The sequence below is a fragment of the Heterodontus francisci genome, chromosome 5 (assembly GCF_036365525.1).
Source record: "Heterodontus francisci isolate sHetFra1 chromosome 5, sHetFra1.hap1, whole genome shotgun sequence".
Classification (NCBI taxonomy): domain Eukaryota; kingdom Metazoa; phylum Chordata; class Chondrichthyes; order Heterodontiformes; family Heterodontidae; genus Heterodontus; species Heterodontus francisci.
Window position 1 is genome coordinate 9273142 of NC_090375.1, and position 21127 is coordinate 9294268.

Consider the following 21127-nt stretch of genomic DNA (forward strand, 5'->3'; position numbering starts at 1 on the left):
CTCAACCCCAGGATAGCTGAACCATCTGTTTCTGTGACATAGTACATACAGTTAACATCTTTTCCTTTGTGTGTCCCTCTGATCTGGGTTATTCCTAGCTGTCGAATCTCAGTTCCCCCGTATGCTGTTAGCATGACATTGTTTGGTTTCAGAGCACCTTTCCTTGGATAACCATTTCCTCCAAATTTTCAGGAATGATCTTAGAGTCATAGAGAGATACAGCACTGAAACAGGCCCTTCGGCCCACCGAGTCTGTGCCAACCAACAACCACCCATTTATACTAATCTTACATTAATCCCATATTCTCTGCCACTTCCCCACAATTCTCCTACCACCTACCTACACTAGAGACAATTTACAATGGCCAATTTACCTATCAACCTGCATGTCTTTGGCTGTGGGAGGAAACCGGAGCACCCGACGGAAACCCACGGTATCGTCCAGGGTATCTTCTGGTATAGTCTGTTACTCTGTGCTCCAGTATCAATCTTCACCTTCAGATTTATTGTTGTGGACTTGTTTTTCAGCCTCTTCCTGATCTGAATTGTTGTGTGAATTTCTTTTCTCTGTCACATCCAGACTGTCACATCCAGACATTTCGTGCAATTCTATGGTTCCTATGCCTATCATGTTCTCAAACTCATCGCCATCTTCCAGGGTATGGATGTTTTGGTTTCTTTCACTTCTTCTTCACCTTGTTACTCTGGCTCTGGTGACTCATCTACCACCTTCTTGCCTTGTTCTGTACATCTTTTCCCAGTGATTGTTCTTTCCACAAGCTCTGCAGGTTGATCCATATGCGGGACATTTCCTTCTGTCTGTCAACTCATGTGGTTGTCCACAGCTCCTGCACGTCTTTCTCTCTCTCTGGTGTACATTCTTTAGTTGTTTCACTGCATCAACACTGCTGCCTTTCTCTTGGTTTAACTGAAGGCCAGCTGTTTGGGTAGTCAGAGTCTTCATCTGTCTGCTCGTGGCATCATGTGCTCTAACAGTATCTATAGCCGTGATATTGTAAGCTTGTGCTTTCCGATTAGAGCTTTCTGTACTTCAGGATGTGCAGAACCCCAAATAAGCTGATCTATTAGCCTTTCATCTGTGTACTTAAAATTACATTTTCTGGCTGCATTTTTCAATCTTGCTACAAAATAGTCAATAGGCTCACCTAGTTCCTGTCCCCGGCCTTGAAATTCATATTGGTATATCCGATGATTTGACTTTGGCTGGAGATGGGTGCAGAATCTTTCAAAATTTTTGTCTGAGTTTCTGCTGTCCTCTTCACTTAGGTCCCAGCTGTTAACTACATTTAATCCTTTATCTCCAGCCCACAGAAGGATATTGCTGGCCCTCTCCTCTTCAATGGTGCCTTGAGGAAACTACTGAAAGTCAATCTGCACTTTTGTTTAAACTACTTAAATGCCACTACGACATCATCAGCTTCCCAATTCATTATGGGCTGTAGCTTTGCTTTCAGTCCTGTCCCAGCTGACATTTCGTTTCTCGTTTCCTCACTAATCACTCAGTTTTTCTTTCTCTCTCTCTCTGGCATTAATTTGGGTCAATTTTTCCCAATCTAATTCTTGTAAAATTTTCTAGGTTTACTCACAGGTAATCACTGCCACAATGTTAGGTCTTTTTGTTGTTTTCTGGTTCCCAGATGTTGGAAATAATCACACTTTAAACTTGGAAAGGCTGGAGTCTTTGTTTAATTATTCATCCACCATGCTGCCTGCTGTAGGAACTGGCCAAACTGGTTTTCTGTTACATATAACATGACTCCCCAGTGCAGCACTGGAACACTTACACATAACAACGAATTCCTAGTTAATTAGTTCCTACCATTTTACAGATAGTATAGTAGTATGTAACAGTCTATATTGCCTCGCCCATCCCTTCTTCCAAAATGCATCACCTCACACTTCTCTGTATTAAATTCCATCTGTCACTTGTCTGCCCATTCCGTTAGCCTCTCTGTGTTCTGTTGCAGGCGATTCGTATCATCCTCACTGTTTGCCACCCCTCCAAGTTTGGTGTCATCGACAAATTTTAAAATTCTACTCTGTATTCCAATATCCAAGTCATTCATATATAGCAACAAAAAGCAGTGGTCCCAGCACTGACCCTTGGGGAACACCACTGTCTACCATTCTCCAGTCTTAAAAACAATCATTTACCACGACCCGCTGTCTTCTGTCTTTAAGCCAATTTTCTATTCAATTGGACACTGAACCTCCTATTCCATGAGCCTCTGTTTTGTTAACCAGCCTTTTATGTGGTACTTTATCAAACCCTTTCTTAAAATCCATATAGACAACATCCACCTTATTGTTTCTAAAACCTTACCCAACAGAGGGCGGCACAGTGACACAGTGGTTAGCATCGCAGCTACACAGCTCCAGCAACCCGGGTTTGGTTCTGGGTACTGCCTGTGTGGAGTTTGCAAGTTCTCCCTGTGACCACGTGGGTTTTGCCAGGTGCTCTGGTTTCCTCCCACAGCCAAAGACTTGCAGGTTGATAGGTAATTTGGCCATTGTAAATTGCCCCTAGTGTAGGTAGGAGAATGGTGGGGATGTGGTAGGGAATATGGGATTAACGTAGGATTAGTATAAATGGTTGGTCAGCCCAGACTCGGTGGGCCGAAGGGCCTGTTTCAGCGCTATATCTCTCTTTTGGGATTTTCTTCTCCCTGCTGCTTTCACATGTGTTCAAGTCTTCTGAAGAAGGAATTTTTCCTCCACACAAGATCAGGGGGTAGGTTGTTCAACCTTGCCCGTCTAAGAGCGAAGTCCAAAGTACGGAAAGTCCTCATCAGGGAACTCCTCTTTGCTGACAATGCTGCTTTAACATCTCACACTGAAGGGTGTCTGCAGAGTCTCATCGACAGGTTTGCGGCTGCCTGCAATGAATTTGGCCTAACCATCAGCCTCAAGAAAACAAACATCATGGGGCAGGACGTCAGAAATGCTCCATCCATCAATATTGGCGACCACGCTCTGGAAGTGGTTCAAGAGTTCACCTACCTAGGCTCAACTATCACCAGTAACCTGTCTCTCGATACAGAAATCAACAAGCGCATGGGAAAGGCTTCCACTGCTATGTCCAGACTGGCCAAGAGAGTGTGGGAAAATGGCGCACTGACACGGAACACAAAAGTCCGAGTGTATCAGGCCTGTGTCCTCAGTACCTTGCTCTATGGCAGCGAGGCCTGGACAACGTATGTCAGCCAAGAGCGACGTCTCAATTCATTCCATCTTCGCTGCCTCCGGAGAATACTTGGCATCAGGTGGCAGGACCATATCTCCAACACAGAAGTCCTCGAGGCGGCCAACATCCCCAGCTTATACACACTACTGAGTCAGCGGCGCTTGAGATGGCTTGGCCATGTGAGCCACATGGAAGATGGCAGGATCCCCAAAGACATTGTACAGCGAGCTCGCCACTGGTATCAGACCCACTGGCCGTCCATGTCTCCGCTTTAAAGACGTCTGCGAACGCGACATGAAATCCTGTGACATTGATCACAAGTCGTGGGAGTCAGTTGCCAGCGTTCGCCAGAGCTGGTGGGCAGCCATAAAGGCGGGGCTAAAGTGTGGCGAGTCGAAGAGACTTAGCAGTTGGCAGGAAAAAAGACAAAAGCGCAAGGGGAGAACCAACTGTGCAACAGCTCCGACAAACAAATTTTTCTGGAGCACCTGTGGAAGAGCCTGTCACTCTCGAATTGGCCTTTATAGCCACTCCAGGCGCTGCTCCACAAACCACTGACCACCTCCAGGCGCTTACCCATTGTCTCTCGAGATAAGGAGGCCAAAGAAAGAAGAAGATGACTCTAACAACTGATGTTAAACTAACTGGCCTGCAGACTGTCCTTACCTTTCTTGAATAAGGGTATTACATTTGCCATTCTCCAATCCTCTGGCACCTCCATATATCTATGGATATAATATATCAACTATATATATTAAATATTATATTTTTTTTTATTCATTCGGGAGATATGGGCATCGCTGGCTGCCACTGTGCTTCGGTGGTGAAGGGACTGAATGTTGAAGGTGGTGGATGGAATGCCAATCAAGTGTGCTGCTTTGTCCTGGCTGGTGTCGAGCTTCTTCAGTGTTGTTGGAGCTGAGCCCATCCAGGCACGTGGAGAGTATTTTATCACACTCCTGACTTGAGCCTTGTAGATGGGAGACAGGCATTGGGGAGACAGGATGTGAGATACTCACTGCACAATTCCAGCCTAGCACCTGCTCTTGTAGCCACACCATTTATGTGGATGGTCCAGTTCTGTTTCAGGTCAATGGTGACCTCTAGGATGTTGATAGTGAGGGATACAGCAATGGTAATGCTATTAAATGTCAAGGGGAGATGGTTAGATTCTCTCTTACTTGAATTACCTGGCACTTGTGTGGCGCGAATGTTACTCATCGGCCCAAGCCTGGATGTTGTCCGGGTTTGCTGCATATGGACATGGACTGCTTCAATATCTGAGGAGTCACGATTGAGACTGAACATTGCACATTCATCAGTGAACATCCCCACTTCTGACGTTATGATGGAGAGAAGGCCATTCATGAAGCAGCTGTAGATGGTTGGGCATAGGAACTCTGGTGAACTCCTGCAGTGATGTCCTGGCACTGAGTTGATTGGTCTTCAACAACCACAACCATCTTCCTAGGCATGACTCCAACCAGTGGAGAGTTTTCCCCGATTCCCATTGACTAGGTTATGCGAGGGCTCCTTGATGTCATGCTCGATCAAATGCTGCCTTGATGTCAAGGGCAGTCACTCTCACCTCACCTCTTGAGTTCACCTCTTTTGACTATGTTTGAACCAAGGCCGTAATGAGGTCAGGAGCTGAGTGGCCCTGATGGAACCCAAAATTTCATATAATGATAAAGTACAGCAGGAGGTCACTTGGCCTGTCAGACCCTTACCGCCTCATTGAATGAGCTATCTAATTAATCCCACTCCCATGCTTGTTCCCCATAGCCCTGCAAAGTTTTCCTTTCCAATTATATATCCAATTCCCTTTTGAAAGTTACTATTGAATCTGCTTCTACTGTCCTTTCAGGCAGCACATTCCAGATCCTAACAACTCACTACGTAAAAAAATTCTCATCTCCTCCTCCTCTGGTTCTTTGGCAATGACCTTAAACCTATAATATACTCTGGTTGCTGACCCTCCTGCTAGTTTCTCTTTATTTGCTCTTATCAAAACCCGTCATAATTTTGAACATAATCCGGAGAAGTTCTGTTATGTTCATGCTGTTGTGAATATATCAGATTCCCACTAACTGTATAATTAGATGCACTGATGTGTGATCGGCTCCGTGCCCCCCTGTGATGTTGTTTGTTGACAGGCTGCTCCTCTTCGAACTAATGATGTGGGATCTTTTACATCCACCTGAGAAGTCAGATGGGGCCTCGGTTTAATGTCTCACCCAATAAGTGGAACCTCCGACAGTGAAGTGCTCCCTCAGTCAGCCTGGCTGATGTGCTCAGGTCTCTGGAGTGGGGATTTGAAGCCATGACCTTCTGATTCAGATGGGAGAGTTTGACCAATAAGCCATGGCTGATACCGAATTGATTTGTGTGGAGCAACATTATAAACGTAGAAGATTTCATCTGTTCACTATTTTTAGTGAAATTGTACTGAATAATTCTGAGCCATTCTCTGGCTGCACAGCTTTTGACTGATCCTTCCTCTGATTATTTTCCCCCCTTTCTCCTCCCCTGAAAACCTTCAGGCTTACGAGGGGCAGGCAGCAGCTGTTTACTGGCTGTTGATCCTGGAATCGCTACCCTAATGCTGGCATAGTCAGCAAACTACCAATTACATCCAAAAAATATTCAAATGAGTTGACCTTGTTTTATTGGGTACATTTACATGCTTGCATTGCACAGGGACCATATTATCAGCCGCATTATGACCAGGTAAAATTCTGCACCCCGCACCCCCACCCCCCTCTCCCGTGCCTCTTTCTATCCTGGAGTATTGTTCGATGCTCTTTGAGGTAAGAAAGAAATTTTGACTACGTTTCCATGTCGGAATTTCTTGTAGTTATGCCTGTAGGGGCAAAGTTCCTGTTTGTTTCTGCTCATTAGAGACAATTAATGATTTCAAAAGGAAATTGGATGGGCATTGAAGGAAATAAATCTTCAAGGCTATGGGGATAGAACGGGGAAATGGGACTGACTGGATTGCTCCACGGAGAGCTGGCGTAGACATAATGGGCTGAATGGCCTCTTTCTGTGCCATAAATGACTCTAGGGCTCTATATTAACACAATCCGGGTATAATTGGCTGAACCAGTACAAAAGATGGGGGGAATTTCAAATGTAAGTGGGTTACTCCCAAAACTGCTTATGCTCATGTATTCCACTATCTTTTACAATAGTTCAAGATTCAATTTGCCTGGATCAGGTCCCACACATGATACTGGTCCTACCCCCAGGTCGAAATTGTGAGATCCTGCTGATTGCGCTGGTTTGGGAAGGCTCTTCGAATTGTGTTCATTTTCCTGAATGAACAGGCGCTAGTTGGCACATTGTTTAAGTTTTTTTCTTATCAAATAATAATTAATTTACTAAGAAACTGATGTATACCAATGAAAGTAGTAAATAGTTCAGCATAATTTTTAAAGTTATTTTCAGGGTTATTCACAGGTGGACACCACTATGAATAATGCTTATTTTTGGTGAGAAGCCCATTTTTAGCTGTATTTATTTTAGCAAAAGCTTGAGCTATAACCTAACTTGCACAATTCTGCGCCCAAAGCAGAAACTCCAGCCCCATAGTGCTTAAGTCTGTCTACGGCCCTTGTGCCCAACCCAGTATTATGACAGATGACGCTCTAACACAGTTCTGTGCTTACTGTGCCTTACCTTCAGTGAATTAAAACCACTTCTCCTTAATGTGCAGCACTTTAATCCTATGCAATATTTGTTTAGAATGCCAGTGTTACAGTGCTGGTGTGACACGTCAAGTGTGTGACCCAAACACTGGACATTGTTTGTGTCGAAGTGGATTTCAAGGTTACTTTTGTGAAGGCTGCTCGACAGGATATTTTCGCTTCCCCTTCTGCGAGTGTAAGTAACATTTATTACAATTATTAGAAAATAGCCCTGCGTATTTAGTTACAGGTACAAGCAACAATGTTCTCATTTCACCCTTCATTCACACAACTAATGTGTCAGATATAGACTTATTTTTTAACATTCCTCTCCAGAGGAGTTTCAAGCTCTGACTGGAGAGAGACATGTCAAAACTAATACAAAGTACAGATAATAAATGGCAATCAACATTACAATATAATTAATATAGACTTAATATAAACATGGTAGAATCACAGTCATAGAATGATGCAGCGGCGAAGGTGGACATCACATGTGCCTTTCGGATAAGACGTTAAACTGAGGCCCCATCTGCCCCTTCAAGTGGAAGTAAAGGATCCTATGGCCACTATTTTAAAGAAGAACAGGGGAGTTCTCCCCGGTGTCCTGGCCAATAATTATCCCTCAATCATACGTGGGTGGGAGTGGGAGAGAACATAAGGATCACTGTTTGATGGATGAATCAGGATGGGTTGAATGGCCTTCCTCTTCATGGTTTCAACCCAGCTGCAAAGGTATTCCACATTCTTGTGGAAACCATTCAAATAAATACAAGTGGTACATCTCACAGGCACTAGAAAAGGAAGTATTGTTTGAATGATTGCTGAAATCAAAACTTTCCACTGTGGAAAATTTCAAGTTAAAAATGAGTGACTGAATGCCCTTGGATAGAGGGGTTTAGTTACTTTATTAAAAAGGAACCAAAGGAATTAAAGCCAAACAAATTAAAAATCATGTACTGAGGAACTTCTATCCATTAATTAGCAATCTCACTGAGAGATCCCAGGAGACAGCTGGGGCTAGATACAGAAAGATTCAAAATAGATTGCAGCACAATGTTGAGACAGAATAGCCGAGGGAACATTATTCTGTAACTGGCCCGTGCACAACAAATCTGAGAATTCAAGCTAAGTATGAGAAAATTCCTCTTACTGGAAAATTACCACCATAAGGAAAATATTTCAAAATACTAAAGCTGGACTGAAGTGCCACAGGTTAATGTCCCTTCTGATCTCCCTTTCCTGCTCTGATGCACTTCTCCTACTTCCCCAACACCAATCCCCTCCTCCAGCCACACCCCCACCCCACACCATCCAACAAGCTGTGGCTGAGGTTGGGAACACATCAGATGCAGGAATTAGTATCATAAAATCATACAGCACAGAAGGAGGCCATTCAGCCCACTGTGCCTGTGCCTTGAAAGAGCTATCCAATTAATTGCCCTGCAAAATTTTCCCCTTCAATATTTATCCAATTTCCTTTTGAAAGTTGCTATTGAATCTGATGTTTTTTATTCTTTTAATGGGATGTGGGCATCGTTGGCAAGGCCAGCATTTGTTGCCCATCCCTAATTGCCCTTGAACTGAGTAGCTTGCTAGGCTGTCTCAGAGGGCAGTTAAGAGGCAAACACATTGCTGTGGGTCTGGAGACACATATAGGCCAGACCAGGTAAGGACAGCAGATTTCCTACCCTGAAGGACAGTAGTGAACCAGATGGGTTTTTCAATGATAGTTTCATGAAACCATTACTGAGACTAGCTTTCAATTCTAAATTTTTATAAATTAATTGAATTTAAATTCCATCAGGTGCCATGGTGAGATTTTAACCTGTGTTGACAGGGCATTAGCCTGGGCCTCTGGATAGTGACATTGCCACTACACCACCATCACCCTACTACCGTTTCAGGTAGCACATTCCAGATCATAACAACTCGCTGCACCAAAAAAAACCTCATCTCCCCTCTGGTTTCATTACCAATGAGCATAAATTATAGTTTTGAGCCTGTGTTTTGTAACTCTGTGCTACGTCAATAACTGCGCCACAAGTTTCTTCTCTCTAAAACACAATATAAATTTTGACTTGGAATGATTTATAAATATACAAAGTTAAAACATTGACTAGGCAGGAGAAGACCAGTTGGTCCATCAAGCCTGCCCTACACCATGATGACCACATTGTCGTGACGAAGCACACTTTACAATCTCTCACACAGCCATTTAATCTACTGGGGTTGTTACTTCTCCATCTGAAAGGAGTACTAAAGTTAGCATGTCAGTAAACGGGTGTTAAAGAGATTAGTTTGCCACAATGTACATTTCCTATTGTTGCTTATCGTGTTGTCTAAACTGTGAGCTGAATGTTTTACAGCATGTCGCTGTAACAATGCTGGAACTCTACCTGAACTCTGTGATGACTCTGGGAGGTGCCTCTGTCGGGTAGAATTTGCAGGCAATCAGTGTGATCAATGTCGCCCAGGATATTACTCATTCCCACACTGTCAAGGTAAGCGTTTTGTTTCTTAATGACTGAAACATTCTGAATTAAAGTGCTGTGTCTAAAATCTTGTGTATTTGTATATTGCACTACTTTGTTACTGGTATTAATATTTTCAGGGCAGTTAGCATTTTACATCAATGTTTGAAAAGAAAGACTTACATTTATATAGCACCTTTCATGACCTCAGCATGTCCCAAAGCACTTTACACCGATGAAGTACAATGAAGAGTGCAGGAGGGCATGCCAGGAGCAGCACCAGGCATACATCAAAATGGTGAAACTACAAAACAGGACTACTTGCATGCCGAACAGCGGAAGTAGCATGCAGTAGACAGGACTAAGGGATCCCAAAACCAACGGATTAGATCTAAGCTCTGCACATCCAGTCGTGAATGTTAGTGGACAATTAAACAACTAACAGGAGGGGGAGGCTCCACAAATATCCCCAGCCTCAACGATGGGGGAGCCCAGCACATCAGTGCAAAAGACAAGGGTGAAGTGTTTGCATCCATCTTCTGCCAGAAGTGCCGAGATGATGATTCATCTCAGCCTCCTCCTGAGGTCCCCAGCATCACAGACGACCAGAAACTGAACTGGCCCAGTCACAGAAATGTTGTGGCTACAAGAGTAGGTCTGAGGCCGGGAATTCTGTGGCAAATAAGTTCCTGTCTCCCCAATGCCTGTCCACCATCTACAAGTCACAAGTCAGGTGTGATGGAATGCTGTCCACTTGCCTGGATGGGTGCAGCTCCAACAACACTCAAGAAGCTCGACACCATCCAGGACAAAGCAGCACACTTGATCGGCACTCTATCCACCACCTTCAATATTCACTCCCTCCACTAACGACGCACGTTGGCAGCAGTGTGTCCCACCTACAGGATGCACTGCAGCAACACACCAAGGCTCTTTTGACAGCAGCTTCTGAACCTGCGACCTCTACCATCAAGAAGGACAAGGACAACAGTTGCATGGGAACACCACCACCTGCAAGTTCCCCTCCAAGCTATACATCATCCTGACTTGGAACTATATTCCTTCACTGTCGCTGGGTCAAAATCCTGAAACTCTCTTCCTAAAAGCACTTTTGGTGTACCTAAACCCCAAGGAATGCAGTGGTTCAAGAAGGCAGCTCACCACCACCTTCTCAAGGGCAGTTAGGGATGGGCAATAAATGCATCCCACAAACAAATAAAAAACAAGTAATTTTTGAAGTGTAGTCATTGTTGTAATGTAGGAAATGTGGAAGCCAATTTGCTCACAGCAAGCTCCCACAAACTGTATTAAGATAATGAACAGGTCGTCTGCTTTAGTGACAGTGATTGAGGGATAAATATTGGCCCTAGGACAGTGGGGAAAACATCCACGCTCTTCTTGGAAAATAGTGCCATGGCATCTTTGAGATTCACCTGAGGGAGTAGATATTGACTGAAAGAAAGCACCTCTTGACAGTGCTGCAGTCCCTCAGTACTGACTAGGAGCATCAGCCTTTATTTTGCGCTCATCTCTGGAGTGAGATTTTAATCCATACCTGTCATAACTCCCAGGGTAGAGTTCAACCCACTGAGCCACTGCTGGCACCAGCCTAAGGCCTTGCTCAATATGCTCATTCCTGTTTATCTGCAGCATGCTCCTGTGACCCCGTGGGATCAGTAGACAACAACTGTGACTCTATTGGACGGTGTCGCTGCCATCCGAACTACACAGGACCAATGTGCTCCCAGTGTGCGTACAGATACTATGGTTTCCCCACTTGTTTGCGTAAGTGCTCAACAAATATTTTCTTTTTCTCAAAGTACTTTTTGAATATGACTTGTAAGAAAGATAAACATTTGCACAACCTTTCCATGCACACTAACTTACAGAACTGGCTAAAGTGGAAAAGCAGTGTTAAAATAGTGATACAGCTCCCATCCCGAACTATGCAAACCACCAAAAAAGCTGAGAAAAACAATAAAAGATCTATGATGAAGATCACTGCTTCAGATTCATTACTCAAACTCCAGTTCATTAGATTTGTTTTCATGATTTTAGCCATTTACAGAACTATTCTACCACTTGAAACTCAGTTCATTGATAAACTGAACCCTGTCTGTAGCCTGTATGCTAATTCACACCAAGTCCCATCATCCCTGTGCTCTCTGACCTACATTGGTTCCTGATCCAGCAATGCTTTGACTTCAAATTCTCATCTGTTTTCAAATCCCTCCATGGCTTTAACACTCCCTATCTCTGTAATCTCCTCCAGTTCTACAACTCTCTGAGATCTCTGCACTCCTCCAATTCTAGCCTCTTGTGCATCACTTTCAGAGCACCATTGGCGGCCTTCAGCTGCCTAGGCCCTAAGCTCTGGAACTACCCCCCACTCTAGCTCTCTGATCTTCTTCAGGTCACTCCTTAAAACCTACCTCCAAGCTTTTAATCAACTATTCTAATAGAGTCATAGTCATAGAGTCATAATGGCACAGAAGGAGGCTATTTGGCCTGTCAAGTTGATGCTGGCTGTCTGTGGAGAAATCCAATTCTGTCCCCGTAACCCTGTAAGTTTATTTCTCTCAAGTGCCCTCCAATTTTCTCTTGAAATAAAAAGAGCCATAGAAAGAACCACAAAAACGTTATGGCACAGAAAGAGGCCATTCAGCCCATCGTGTCTACACCAGCTGAAAAAACTAGTCACCCAATATAATACCACCTTCCAGCACCTGGTCTGTAGCCTTGCAGGTTACAGCACTTCAGGTGCAGGTACCTTTTAAATGAGTTGACGGTTTCTGCCTCAGCATTCATCATCTCCGCTTTCACCACCCTCATAGGCAGCAAGTTCCAGGTGTTATGAAAGTGCTTCTGTTGTTTAATTTTTTTTGAGGATTCTTGTGTTAGTTGGGGGCTCTGTGTGGGGTAACCCAAAGCCGACAATGTGCAAATGTAAGTGGGGGAATCATAATTGAAAAGAGGAAAAGTAAAAGAACAGGTTTCTTGTGCATTAGAGTAAAGTTTACAATGCCGGAATGGATTTGTCAGTAACTACGACCTTTCTAGAGAAGGAGGACTTTTCCCTAAGGGATTTGAGAAAGTTAACCAAGGTTAAGCTAATAGCATTGGCAGCAAATTTGGTATTAGAGTTAAAACCAGGAGCTAAGAAAGCAGACATAATTGAAGTAATAGCACAACACTTGAAATTGGAAGAGAAAGGTGATCCAGATGGTAGTTCAGTTGAATTAGCTAAAATTCAATTGCAGATGAAGCAGTTTGAATTTGAAAGGGAAAAGGAAGGAAGAGAGGAAAACGAAGAGAGAGCATTTCAAAAGGAAAGAGAATTGGAAACGAAAAACTTGAGCTTGAACAGGAAAAAGAAATTTAAAAACTTGAACTACGATTTCAAAGGGAGCAAGCAGGGCAGCAGGAAAGAGAAAGAGAAAAAGAAAGAGAAAGACAAGGAAGGGAATTTGAATTTAAAAAGCTGGAACTAAGACAAAGGGGTGGCCTTAACTCCAGTGCAAATTCTGGTGAGGAAAGATCTGACTCCAGCGCAGGACCCAGTGGAAAACTGTTTAAATTTGTGCAAGCCCTTCCGAAGTTTGAGGAAAGGGACATAGAGGCATTTTTATTTCTTTTGAAAAGATAGCCAGCCAGACAAGTGGCCGAAGAAAAGCTAAACACTGCTTACGCAAAGCAGGCTGATGGGCAGAGCTCATGAAGTTTATGCTATGTTTTCTGAGGAAGCTTCTGCAGATTATGAGGTGGCAAAAAAGGCTATTCCGGCTGCTTATGAGTTTGTCCCTCAAGCTTACCAGCAGCCTGGGAAAACTCACAGAGAATTTGAGGGGTAAAGCAAATTAACTTTAATTATTGGATGCCGGCACTAAAGATAGAGGCCATGTATGAGAACCTTAGGAAAATAATTCTCCTGGAAGAATTTAAAAATTCACTCCCTCTGTTAGTAAGAACCCATGGAGAGAACCAGAATGTTTCAACAGCCAATCAGGCAGCGAAAATTGCTGTTGATTATGAGCTTGTTTACAAGCTAAAACCCTTTATCAGTCACCCACAAACCTGAGAAGGATAGAAGGTGAGAGGGTGAAAGGAAGGCAAGTAGCCGGGGACAAGACAGGACAGCTGGGAATGCTCCGGGATCACCTCCTCAGGCCAGAAAGGAAGACGCTGAGGGTGGAAGTGAGGTCCGAAAGCCTAAGTGTGGGACACCTTTGTGCAGAATGCTGGAAGTTGTGGAGTAAACCCATGGGACTTATTGGGGTACACAAGGCCAATGCAGAGAAAGGGGCCCTGATCGAGAGTACAACAGATCAGGCTGTAGCTCTGACTGCAGCTGTAAGGCCAAATACAAAATACACTGTGAGTGTGGGGGGCATGAACACGATACCTGAGAGTTATAGGGAATTCTTGTCACAAGGAAAAGTAACTCCTTATCCCTCAAGTGAGGCAAGTAAACCTATAGTTATACTTAGGGATACAGGAACCACCCAAACTCTTTTGTTGGGGAAAGGCATAACTTTTCCACCAGAGAGCGCATTGAATGCCAAGGCTTTAGTGAATGATATTGGCAGGGAGTATATACCCGTACTTTTGTATCAGGTGCACCTGGAGTGTAACCTAATATTTGGAACAGCAACGGTAGGAGTTGTCCATAGTTTACCTGTTGACCTACTCCTGGGAAATGATTTTGCCGGAGCAAAGGTAGTAGCTTCTCCAGTAGTCACAGAAAGACCAAGTGAAGTCAAAGAGACAGGTTTCAGGAAATTTTCTTTCATGTGTAGTGACCCGAGCAATGGCGAAACAGGTTCCCTTGTCAGAGGTTTAATTGGTACCACAGACAGGTAGCTGAATATCTGAAACATTCTTTGGGGATTTAGATAATCCGAAGGAAATGTTCGGGAAGTCTTTTCTGATCAAGCCTCAGCACGCCGATCCAGTGTTAAATAAAGTGGCACAGAATTACAGAATTGTTACAGTGCAGAAGGAGGCCGTTCAGCCCATCATGTCTGCACTGGCTCTCTGGAAGAGAAATTCCCTCAGTCCCATTCCCTTGCCTTCTCCCCATAACCCTGCACTTTCTTCCTTTTCATATAACTGTCTAATTCCCTTTTGAATGCTTCAATTGAACCTGCCTCCACCACACTCTCAGGCAGTGCATTCCAGACCTTAACCACCCACTGCGTGAAAAAGTTTTTCCTCGTGTCACTTTTGCTTCTCTTACCAAATACTTTAAATCTGTGCCCTCTCGTTCTTGATCCTTTCACGAGTGGGAACAGTTTCTCTCTAACTACACTGTCCAGACCCTTCATGATTTTGAACACCTCTATCAAATCACCTCTCGGCCTTCTCGTTTCCAAGGAAAACAGTCCTAACTTCTCCAATCTATCTTCACAACTGAAATTCCTCATCCCTGGAACCATTCTTGTGAATCTCTTCTGTACTCTCTCCAATGCCCTCACGTCTTTCCTCAGGTACAGCGCCCAGAATTGGACGCAATACTCCAGCTGAGGCCGAATAAGTATCTTATAAAAGTTCAACATAACCTATTAATAAAACCCAGGATACTGTATGCTTTATTAACCAGTCTCTCAACGTGTCCTGCCACCTTCAATGACTTATGCACATATACACCAAGGTCCCTCGGCTCCTGCATTCCCTTTAGAATTGTACCCTTTATTCTATATTGTCTCTCCATGTTCTTCCTACCAAAATGAATCACTTCACATTTCTCTGCATTGAACTTCATCTAGCACCTGTCTGCCCATTCCACCAACTTGTCTATGTGCTTTTTAAGTTCTACTATCCTCCTCACAGTTCACAATGCTTCCAAGTTTGGTATCATCTGCAAACTTTGAAATGGTGCCCTGTACACCAAGGTCTATGTCATTAATATATATCAGGAAATGCAAGGGCCCCAACACTGATCCCTGGGGAACTCCACTACCAACCTTCCTCCAGCCCGAAAAACATCCTTTAACCACTACTCTTAGTTTCCTGTCACTCAGCCAATTTCATATGCATGTTGCGACCATCCCTTTTATTCTATAAGCTACAAGTTTGCTCAAAAGTCTGTTCTGTGGCACTGTATCAAATGCCTTTTGAAAGTCCACGTACACTACATCCACAGCATTGCCCTCATCAACCCACTCTGTTACCTCCTCAAAAAACTCCAGCAAGTTAGTTAAACATGATTTTCCCTTATGGAACCCTGGTAGATGAACAATGGGCTACCTTCAAATTAACTTGCATTTGTCTATGTGACTGTTGATTTTGTCCCGAATTATTTTTTCTGAAGTTTCCCCACCACCCAAGTAAAACTGACTGGCCTGTAGTTGCTGGGCTTATCTTTGCATCCTTTTTTAAACAAGGGTGTAACGTCTGCAATTCTCCAGTCCTCTGGCACCACCCCTGAGTCTAAGGAAGACTGAAAAATTATGGCCAGTGCCTCTGCGATTTCCACCCTCACTTCCCTCAGTATCATTGGATGCATCTCATCCGGCCCTGGTGCTTTATCCACTTTAAGTTCAGACAGCCTATCTAATACTTCCTCTCTACCAATTTTAAACCCCTCTAGTGTCTGACTTACCTCCTCTTTCAACATTGCCTGGGTTGCATCTTCCTCCTTGGTAAAGACAGATGCAAAGCATTTATTTAATACCTCAGCTATGCCCTCTGCCTCCATGTGTAAATCCCCTTTCTGGTCTCTAATCGGCCCCACTCCTCCTTTTACTACTCTTTTACTATTTATATGCCTATAGAAAACTTTGGGATTTCATTTAATGCTAGCTGCCAATCTTTTTTCATGCTCGCTCTTTGCTTCTCTTATTTGCTTTTTCACTTCCCCTCTGAACCTTCTATATTCAGCCTGGTTCTCAATAGTATTTTCTACCTGACATCTGTCATAAGCACACTTTTTCTTCTTTATCTTAATCTCCACCTCTTTTTTCATCCAGAAGGTTCTGGATTTGTTTGCTCTACTTTTCCCCTTCGAGCGAACATACCTTGACTGTGCCTGAACCACCTCTTCTTTGAAGGTAGCCCATTGTTCATCTACCAGTTTTCCTGCCAGCTTTTGACTCCAATTTATTCACCACAGCTTCATTCTTACCCCATTGAAGTTGGCCTTCCCCCAGTTAATTATTCTTATCCTGGATTGCACTTTGTCCTTTTCCATAGTCAGCCTAAACCTTATGATACAATAATCACTATCTCCTAAATGCTCTCCTACTGATACTTGATCGGCACAATCAGCTGTAATGGAAGCTGAGGCAAAGGGAATTCTGGAAGGATGCTATATTAAAAATGGGATTCTGATGAGAAAGTGCAGACCTCCTCACAGACCTGTGGATGAAGAATGGACAGTAGTTCACCAGATAGTGGTACCCCCAAGTATCGCCGGGAAATATTAACGATAGCCCATGAAATGCCTATAGTGGGACATGTGGGGATCTGGAAGACCCAATCACGTTTAGGTGGGCATTTCTACTGCCCAGTCTTTTCCATTTGTAAAACGTGACATACCTGCCAGCTTGTGGGAAAACCGCAACCTGCCATAAAACCAGCACTTCTAACTCCCATACCAGTTTTTGTGGAACCATTTAGTAGGGTGTTGGTAGACTGTGTAGGACCTTTACCAAAAACAAAAGTGAGACACCAATATATACTCACTAGCATGGATTTGTCTTTTTTTTTGTAAAAGAGCTCTACAGAGAGTTTTTTATTTTTTTCTGTGTGTGTGTGTGCGTATGTATGTGGGGGAGTACTTAAAAAGGGAACTTTCATATTTCAATCTGTGTTATAATGCTTTGCTTCAATACTGGATAAGTCTTGTTTTTATAATAAACTGATAATTTTGTTGTTTATTAAAGAAACCTGGTTGGTGTATTTTATTCTGCAATAAAGAGTAGAGTATATGATTGACCGAATCAGTAACTGGGTAAATATTTAAAGATATGTTGTGACCTGTGGAGATGTGGAACTAGAAAAGACCGTGCAGTCCTCCCACATCAGTCGTAACACTGCTCATTACATCCTCCCTGCATCTCTTGCCCAAACCTTAAATCTGTGTCCCCTAGCCTGTTTACCATCAACTTATGGGAGCAAATTTTCTTTGCCTACCTTATCCAAATCTGTCAGGATCTTATACACTTCTATCAAATCTCCCCCCAATCTCCTTTGCTTCAAGGAGAACAACCTCAGCCTCTCCAACCTAACCCTTTAGCTGAAATCCCTCATCCCTGGAATGATTCTGGTAAATCTCCTCTGCACGCTCTCAAGGACCTTCACATCCTTCCTCACGTGTGGTGACCAGAACTGGATGCCATACCTAACCAGAGTTTTATAAAGGTTCAGCATAACTTTTCTGCTTTTGCACCTCTTTATGAAGCCCACAATCCCATATGCTTTGCTATCTACTCTCTCAATATGTCCAGCCACCTTCATAGATCAATGAACCCCAAGGTCCCTCTGCCCTGTACACTCTTTAGAACTGTATCATTTAGTCTATATTGCCTCTCCCTATCCCATTTGCCAAAATGCATCACCTCACTTTTCATCTGCCACTTGTCTCCCCATTCTGCTAGCTATGTCCTGTTGCAGTCAATTGGTATCATCCTCACTGTTTGCCGTACCTTTCAGTTTGATATCATCGGCAAATTTTACTCTGTATTCCACTATCCAAGTTATTATCAAAAAAGCAGTGGTCCTAGCACTGACCCTTGGGGGAACACCACTGTCTACCAACCTCCAGTCTGAAAAACAGCCATTTGCCACAACTCACTGTTTTCTGCCCTTAAGCCATTTTTTTTTATCCAATTGGACACTGACCCTTCTATTCCATGAGCCTCAATTTTGCTAACCAGCCTTTTATGTGGTACTTTGTGAAAGACTTTCTTAAAATCCATATAGACAACATCCACCACATTCCCTTCATCAACCTTCTGTTACCTCATCAAAAAATTCAATTAGGTTAGTCAAGCATGATCTGCCTTTTACAAATCTGTGCTGGCTAGCCTTAATCAACTCAAACCTGTCCAATTGCCTGTTGGTTTTTTCCCCTAATTATTGTTTCTGAAACCTTACCCACCACAGATGTTAAACTAACTGGCCTGTAATTGCTAGGACTGTCCTTACACCCTTTCTTGAATAAGGGTGTCACATTTGCCACTCTCCAATCATAGAAGTCATAGAGAGATACAGCACTGAAACAGGCCCTTTGGCCCGCCGAGTCTGTGCTGACCAACAACCACCCATTTATACTAATCCTACAGTCTAAGAGCGAAGTCCAAAGTACGGAAAGTCCTCATCAGGGAACTCCTCTTTGCTGACGATGCTGCTTTAACATCTCACACTGAAGAGTGCCTGCAGAGTCTCATCGACAGGTTTGCGGCTGCCTGCAATGAATTTGGCCTAAACATCAGCCTCAAGAAAACAAACGTCATGGGGCAGGACGTCAGAAATGCTCCATCCATCAATATTGGTGACCACGCTCTGGAAGTGGTTCAAGAGTTCACCTACCTAGGCTCAACTATCACCAGTAACCTGTTTCTAGATGCAGAAATCAACAAGCGCATGGGTAAGGCTTCCACTGCTATGTCCAGACTGGCCAAGAGAGTGTGGGAAAATGGCGCACTGACACGGAACACAAAAGTCCGAGTGTATCAAGCCTGTGTCCTCAGTACCTTGCTCTATGGCAGCGAGGCCTGGACAACATATGTCAGCCAAGAGCGACGTCTCAATTCATTCCATCTTCGCTGCCTCCGGAGAATACTTGGCATCAGGTGGCAGGACCGCATCTCCAACACAGAAGTCCTCGAGGCGGCCAACATCCCCAGCTTGTACACACTACTGAGTCAGCGGCGCTTGAGATGGCTTGGCCATGTGAGCTGCATGGAAGATGGCAGGATCCCCAAAGACACATTGTACAGCGAGCTCGCCACTGGTATCAGACCCACCGGCCGTCCATGTCTCCGCTTTAAAGACGTCTGCAAATGCAACATGAAATCCTGTGACATTGATCACAAGTCGTGGGAGTCAGTTGCCAGCGTTCGCCAGAGCTGGCGGGCAGCCATAAAGACAGGGCTAAAATGTGGCGAGTAGAAGAGACTTAGTAGTTGGCAGGAAAAAAGACAGAGGCGCAAGGGGAGAGCCAACTGTGCAACAGCCCCTACAAACAAATTTCTCTGCAGCACCTGTGGAAGAGCCTGTCACTCTAGAATTGGCCTTTATAGCCACTCCAGGCGCTGCTTCACAAACCACTGACCACCTCCAGGCACGTATCCATTGTCTCTCGAGATAAGGAGGCCCAAAAGAAAAGAAAAGAAGAACATTAATCCCATATTTCTTTACATCCCCACCTTCCCTCAATTCTCCTACCATCTACCTACACTAGGGGCAATTTACAATGGCCAATTTACCTATCAACCTGCAGGTCTTTGGCTGTGGGAGGAAACCGGAGCACCCGGCGGAACCCACGCGGTCACAGGGATAACTTGCAAACTCCGCACAGCAGTACACAGAACCGAATCCAGGTCGCTGGAGCTGTGAGGCTGCGGTGCTAACCACTCCGCCACTATACCGCCCCGATCCCAATCCTTTGGTAACTCCCCCATACCTAGAAATATTGAAAGCTTATGGCAAGTCCTTCTGCTGTCTCATCCGCCACTTTCCTTAGCAACTCTGGGATGCAAGCCATCTGGATCAGGCAACTTATCTACTCTAAGCATAGCCAGCCTTTCCAGTACAGCCTTCATATCAATTTTCACTCCATCCATTATCTCTACCATCTCTGCTTCTGCTGACATTTTGTCAGCAACCTCGTCCTTAATAAACACAGATTCAAAGTACTTATATGGCTCAGTGTCAGATAACGCCCCTGTAAAGCACCTTAGGACGTTTTATTACATTAAAGGTGCTATATAAATCCAAGTTTTTTTTTATATCCACCCACTTTTCCCTACATGCCCCTCCCTCCTATTGTATTCTCATCCCTTCTCTTGACATCCATTGTCCAGTCCAATCGGACTCCTGCTCTGAACCAGCCCTGCTCCCTCCTCCAAGTACCTTGAGCACTAATGGCCACCAATTGTAGTCTCTGCCTTGATTTATTTTTGCAGGGTCTCCATGAATCCTAATCTTTTTTTAAAAACACCTTCCCCTCCACAATCACTTAATATCTTCAGTCTGTATGAATTTATAGCTGGCATTTTGTGGCAAGACAAGTGAGAAGAGAGAAAAATATTTTTTAAAAGTTGAAAGGAAAAATGTGCTGCTCTATGGGGAAAGAGCAGGGGGAGTTGGGAAAATTGAGTAGCTTTTGTGTTGTTGGGGTCCAATCATCTCACCCTCGGACATTGCTGCAGGAGTTCCTCAAGGTAGTGTCCTAGGCCCAACCATCTTTAGAATTAGAATTAGAATTAGAACATTACAGCGCAGTACAGGCCCTTCGGCCCTCGATGTTGCGCCGACCTGTGAAATCATCTGACCTACACTATTCCATTTTCATCCATATGTCTATCCATATGGCTTGTTCTCTAGTTGGTCCCCCAATGCATTGGTCCAGAAAACCATCCCGCACACACTCCATGAATTCCTCCTCCATGGCTTTGTCATGTATTTTTTTTTTAAAAACAGACTTTTATGAATAAAGTTTAGCTGCTTCATTAGTGACCTTCCCTCCATTATAAGGTCAAAAGTGGGGATGTTCGCTGATGATTGCACGGTTTCAGTCACAACTCCTCAGATAC

General features: G+C 43.9%; 1 protein-coding gene across 3 annotated transcripts in view; it reads left to right on the forward strand.

The window, feature by feature from the left end:
* The window catches only part of lama3 (laminin, alpha 3), a 456248-nt gene that overhangs the window by 188633 nt on the left and 246488 nt on the right, over nucleotides 1–21127 (forward strand). For all 3 annotated transcript variants that reach the window (XM_068031084.1, XM_068031086.1, XM_068031085.1), the window contains exons 13-15: nucleotides 6953–7090; nucleotides 9264–9398; nucleotides 11019–11153. In XM_068031084.1, coding sequence (XP_067887185.1) covers nucleotides 6953–7090; nucleotides 9264–9398; nucleotides 11019–11153 — 408 coding nt within the window. The remainder of the gene's footprint in view (nucleotides 1–6952; nucleotides 7091–9263; nucleotides 9399–11018; nucleotides 11154–21127) is intronic.